Raw genomic sequence first — 6,000 nt, forward strand, 5'->3', positions numbered from 1 at the left:
TCTTATAGATGTACTTGCTACTAATAAATTTTGAATTTTAATTTATAGTTGTAAACTATTTAGTTTTCAAACAAACGATTTTACATTGATACTTTTAAAAAAACTGAAAATTTGTTTTTTTTAAGTTTACATATTGTTTTAATTCTATTGTTTCAATTGAAGTTGAAATAAATTCAAACTTAAAAGTGTTAAAAAAGGTAAATATTGTATCGAAAAAAAGAGATTTAAGTTTAACATATTAGCTATAACTTTACTTTATACATTTAGTAGCAGTGATTGATGAGCATTAAATTTTATAATTGAACAAACAGTGTTAACGCGCAAAAAAATGTTTTAAGTTGGATGGTGTTAATTATACATTAGTGCGCATTTATACACCCGCTACCGGTGTACAGACAATTAAACCCTAATAATTCCCACCTGCGCACAATTCACACCCATTTTTTCTTTATTCATTTATTTTTCAATATTATTAATTTATTTTATTATTTGTTTATTTTTTACTACCATTGTTACCCCTAACCCTTACCCTTGGTCGTTAAGCGGTTCTTCGATTTGACCGGGTGGGATTTGATCGCAGGTGGGAAGTGATCGCTAGGTTGAAAATGAGCAGTTTCCTCCTTCACCACATATTAATGCACAGTTTTATTAATGATACTGCTTAGCTACCACTTGAAGGAGAGTTAACATAAAAAATTATCAAAACTTGTCAAAACCAACAAAATAAATTAACTAACTGAGAGTGTTGTTTTTGAAACAGCAACGAACAAAATTGTCAGGTCAAATTTATTATTTAGATAAAACAGTTTAAAATGCCCACATGTGTGTAAGACAAAAAAAGTTTAAATGTGTACACAAATATTACTTTGCAAAGTTTAAACAATCTATAAGTGTTTGTGTTCTGTTTTGTTCCAGCACTCGGCGTCTTCCGACTCATAATACCATTTGTGAATCCAATCCGAACTTCTTCCTCTCAACTTTTCTGAAAAACTTCCGTCCTGCAACCGTCTGCAGAGCGAACAGCGTCCAGTGAACATCTTGTGCCCGTAAACCTGACTCGGATCAAGCAGCCTCCAGCTCAAATATTCAGCGTAAGCCGTGTCGTTGCGGTCAAGATAGTTTAAGTAGACATTTAGCTTTGTGAAGTTCGTTGCGTAATCTTCGAGGAAAATAAAACTGTGTCTCGGTAGAACAGCTTCGTAATCTTCTTTTTTCGATCCCCACACAATGGGAACGGATCCGCTCAAAAAAGCGTTTCTGTAAACTTTTTCTGTAATGTAGTCCTTGCAGTGGTAGCTGTTTTCAAACGCCAGGTAAAACTTTGAGCTTCCTATAAATTCTAAGAGTTCTCTGTCATTTTTAAGTGGTGCTGGTGGGTTTTGCGGGAAACAAGACCCTCTGAGGTCCATTTTTATTCCGGATTCGACCATTTTTTTCACGATATCCATTCAAGTTTTCGCGCCATTAGAATACTTGCAGTTTGAAGCTATCCAAGAAACTAGTTGGGTTTTTTGCTTAAGCGTTTGCGCTAACCCGAAGTCTGAAGACCCTTTTAACTTGTTTTTCATCATATTGAGAATTTGTTTCATGGTGTAGTATGGCTCGTATATATCTGAATCTCTCCTGAAACAATAATTTTTGCTTTAATCTTTAACCTCAAATAAGTATTTTCAATTACTACTTAGCTTAAAATAAATGGTAACTAATAGTTAAAATAGAAAATTATCTTTCACTAAGTTGTTCTTTACTAAGCTAAATATTAAAAAAATACATATCAAGTGTAAATAAAACTTAAGTTGATATAGTTTTCATAACTAGTACTGATGAAAAGACTTATGTAAAATTATTGGTAAACTGTAGAAACTTTGTAGAACTAAACTTTTTAGTTTTGAAAGTAATAAATATTGTTTTAAATAAGAAATAGCAGAATTAAGCTTTAAGTACTTTTTATTTGTTTTTTCATGAGGTAAACTAGATTTATTAAAAAAAAACTATTTAAAAGAAATACTCAATAACCAACAATAAAACAACCATCTAACCTGTAAGTGTTTGACAGGTTGTAAAAATTCTCCGGTAATTTTATTGTACTATCGCTTTTGGGACTTTCCCACATATTCATGACGTAAAGTTGATTTTCTTTACTGAAAACAAAAAGCAAATAGCTTTTTAAAGAAATTTGTTTATTAAATTTTTTTGCACGTTTAAAAGTAGTGAAAAAATCTAAAACGTTTAAAAATGTTCATGATATGTAATTGATTTTTTCTAAATAAGTACAAGTTATATATTATTTTAGTAATATGCTTAGATAGTTTATTAAGCGCTTTTTAAATCAATCTAAAACGTTGCAAAACTGGAATAAGTCAAAATGTCGCAAATTTTAGCCGCGTGTGACGCTGCGGAATGGAAACAAAAAAAAATTGTTTACAAACAGATTACCGTTTTGCAGGTAACTTCGTTTCATTGTCTATGTAATGCTGGTGGAAAAATATTGCATCAAATTCGTCAACTTCCAACTGAAAACAGAAAAACAAAATTTAATCTCAGCGAAATTGTAACGTAGAAATCTGGTAGTTAAATATTGAAAAAAATATTCAAAAAACTTGAAAGATATTTTGTTTTCAAAAGAATAAAATGCAATTTTTTTTTGAACAACTTTAAATTGTAAGCACTAATAAATATTTCAAAAATTGTTTCTAAATACTAAGTACATTAAAAAGCTTTTTCAAAATAGTTTAGACTCTTTGAAAAAACACTAATCTTAATTTTTTGTTGTAAAACTTTTATTTTGTAAGATAGTATTAGCAACATAAGTAACAAAGTGTAACCAAAGTTTTGTTATCTGTTGTCGTGCAACCACCACAAAATTCATCTATTTCGTAATTTATATTTGATTTGGCCCAATGTTGTAAGTTCCAGTACAATATCGTCTAAAGCAAATAAAAATATATTTTCCAATATTAGTGTGTGTGTTTTTATTGTCCTTAGCTATTTTAATTTCTTAATAACTAAATTTTGAAAAAACTAGCCTAGCAGCGTAAAATTTTACACTTAAAAAAATTTTTTGCTAAAAAGACTATACAATTAAAAAGTAACCTGATAGGAAATTAGCATGCAGTTACAATTATGTATAAATCTATGCAAGTAATGTTGATATTTGTAAGAAATTGCAACTATACATACAAATAGCACACATCATGTATAAAACTTGAAATTAGCAAAAAAAATGAAATTTTAAATTTTTGCTAAAATACCGAACTAAAGTTTTAAAACTTATATCCAAAAACTAACCTTGTAATTTTTGAGTTTTATGTTGTTTTCTTCGTTAATTTCAACTGTTGTTGGAGTAGCCTAGAAAAAAAAGAATATTTCAGAATATTTAGAACAAAATTCACTCAGTATGTAACATGTTCATTTATTAGAATAAAGTTAAAAACTGTAGTACATGTGTTAAATAAAAAGGTTTTATTGTATATCAAAGCATTTTGTAATTTAAAATGCTGACTAATAATTTAAAGAACTTAGATACTGAAAAATATTAAATATAAAAAAAAAATAATTTGTAGGCTTGTTAACAGATTAACAAAAAACTAGAGCTTATTTGTGACAAAATTTATTATAAGCACAGCTATTTTTTAATTTTCTTCGTTATGTAAGATAAATTTTTAGATCTAATTATTATTCACCATTCTAACAGGTGTGTTATAATTTTCTATGTTTACAGATGAATGTTTAACTTTTGAAATTGGTAAAATATTGTTTCTTTTCGAGTCTTGACTACTTTTGTATATAAAAAATAAAACTATTGCCATATAAAGAACAAGCGAGCCAAATAGTAGTGAATGTTTTTTACGGTACATGTTAATTATATTTCTTTATCTGAAAACTGTATAGGTTTGCTTACAATGCTATAACATATTACAATAAATAACAAAAGAATGTTGATTTTTATATAAGCTTTATTTAAGAACTTTACGTCATTTATAATGAAAAGTCTATTACTATGTTTTTATAATGTTACGTTCATAACTTTAAATCTTTTTTTTCTTATAGAGGGATTTTAAATTGTTATGCAAGGCATACTCTTTATATTTTTAAAACTGAAAACAGACTTTAAAAAATAGTAAAATAGCTGTTTTAGTAAATTTTGCTTAGAACAAAAGTCCTGCAAATTAATTTATAAATATTATAAGTTTTAAAAAGGATATTAAATGAATTACTAAACAAATATTAACGCTGAGTTGATATATCTTGTTATTTTTTTTTTAGTTTATAAAATTTACAGACTTATGATATTTTTTCTAAAAATAGTTTGTAAACTTACATATCAGATTTAAATTTACTGTCAATTGTTATTGTTACTAGTTTTACTATATAAGTTATAGAAAGAAAACGTATCAAACTTTGTAAGTCTGCAAAATTACTTATAAACAAAAAAATAAAGAACTTTCAAAAACAAACTAATATATATTACAAGTTAATTCAGGTATTAGTAGCTAATAGCCGTAAACTCTACTTTAAACGTCGAAGTTTAAACGGTTGTTTTGAAAGTTTATCTAGTTACTTTACAAAACATTTTTCTATTTTTTTTTTAATGTATCAAGAAAAAAACCTAAAAAGACTTCATATTTTATGGTTACTACGCAACTAAAAGCTAATAAAACACATTAACAACTGAATTTATAAATCATAGTCACATTATTTTAAATTTAAAAGCAATTTTAAACTACATAATATCTTATAAGAAACTTACTTTGTATATGCTACCTAATTTTTGAAACTTTTTGTCTTAGTACAAATCGCTAAATTTATTTCAGATAAAGTATATTAACACAAAGGTTGTTCACACCAACTCAATTAGATTATTGCAAGCTTTCGGTTGATAGAGACTCGGGTCTCGTTCACATAACTGCACAGTTGAATTTGAATACCTCTTCTTTAGTAAGAAAATAACATCGGTCTGTTGTAATTCATTTTTCTAACTAAATCACAATGGACTAACGTTTTTGTAACTAAAGAACATTTATTCAAAGTCAACAGTGCACCTCTAAAGCTCGCTACATACTCAAGTAATTTAGATTAAAACCATAAAAGTTGAGTAACATCATTATTTTGAACGAATGTTTATGAAAAAGCTTTTGAGTACTTTACTTTATACATTTATTGTTTTGCCAAAATTTGTCAGACGGAATAAAGAAATAGATTAGTTTTTGCATCTTTTGTTATATGTTAATTTTGATTTTATTTTAAGTTTAAATCTAATCGTAGTATAAATTCTTAGTACAAAACTAGATACTAGATAAAAAATACTAGATAGTAAGTTTATATGGATTTACTTAAAAGAAATACTTAATTTGCGAAATGATTATGTTATTTTTTTTTAAATAACCAGCCATAAAGTTTAAAACATATAAACTACAGATTTTTTTTTTCATAAAAAAAAAAAAACTCGATTATTAGTCTTAATTTAAAAACTTTTAAAGTATCTTTTCAAACTCTGATAAAGAAAAAAAAAATTACTTTTTTTCTAGTAGTTCTTCGTTTCGAGGTAGTTTGTTTTTTGATCATTAAAACTTTATAAATTATTTCTAAACGATCATGCGAAAAAAAATACAACATAAATTAGATGAACTATTTTAAGTTGGTGTAAGTTTTATTTTAATAAGGTACAGTGCTTTCTTATCATTAAATCTAAAACTGATATTGAAATTATTTCATACTTCATTGCATTTGCTTATTTGTGATATATTTTTAAGTATCTTAGCAACAACTTTATTGAAATGCTTAAAACTTAATCAATAAGTGTATTACAATAGTCGACAATATTAATGTAGTAAAAATTAATTGTTTGCATAGTTATGTTGTACTACTAGTAGAAGAAGTACTAAATTTGTTTAGAATTTAAATTATTTTATTCTAATAACTTTGCTCATGAGAAAACTTAATCAAACATTTTAGTACGAAATCTGTTTTTCATTAGCGTTTTCAGCTCTTACTATAATA

The 6,000-nt window shown here is 26.5% G+C and overlaps 1 protein-coding gene across 1 annotated transcript; it reads right to left on the bottom strand.

Annotated features, from left to right (window-relative positions):
- Positions 1-884: 884 nt before the first annotated feature.
- Positions 885-2,461, bottom strand: LOC145833141 (4-galactosyl-N-acetylglucosaminide 3-alpha-L-fucosyltransferase 9-like). Its single transcript, XM_082940340.1, has 4 exons — positions 2,430-2,461; positions 2,040-2,141; positions 1,534-1,623; positions 885-1,350 (listed from the first exon to the last, which is right to left on the bottom strand). Exons 1-4 carry the CDS (start codon positions 2,459-2,461, stop codon positions 885-887), a joined length of 690 nt encoding a protein of 229 aa, XP_082796466.1.
- Between the last annotated feature and the right edge of the window lie 3,539 nt (positions 2,462-6,000).

Source organism: Thalia democratica, chromosome 4, assembly GCF_965202585.1.
Source record: "Thalia democratica chromosome 4, ktThaDemo2.hap1.1, whole genome shotgun sequence".
Lineage (NCBI taxonomy): Eukaryota > Metazoa > Chordata > Thaliacea > Salpida > Salpidae > Thalia > Thalia democratica.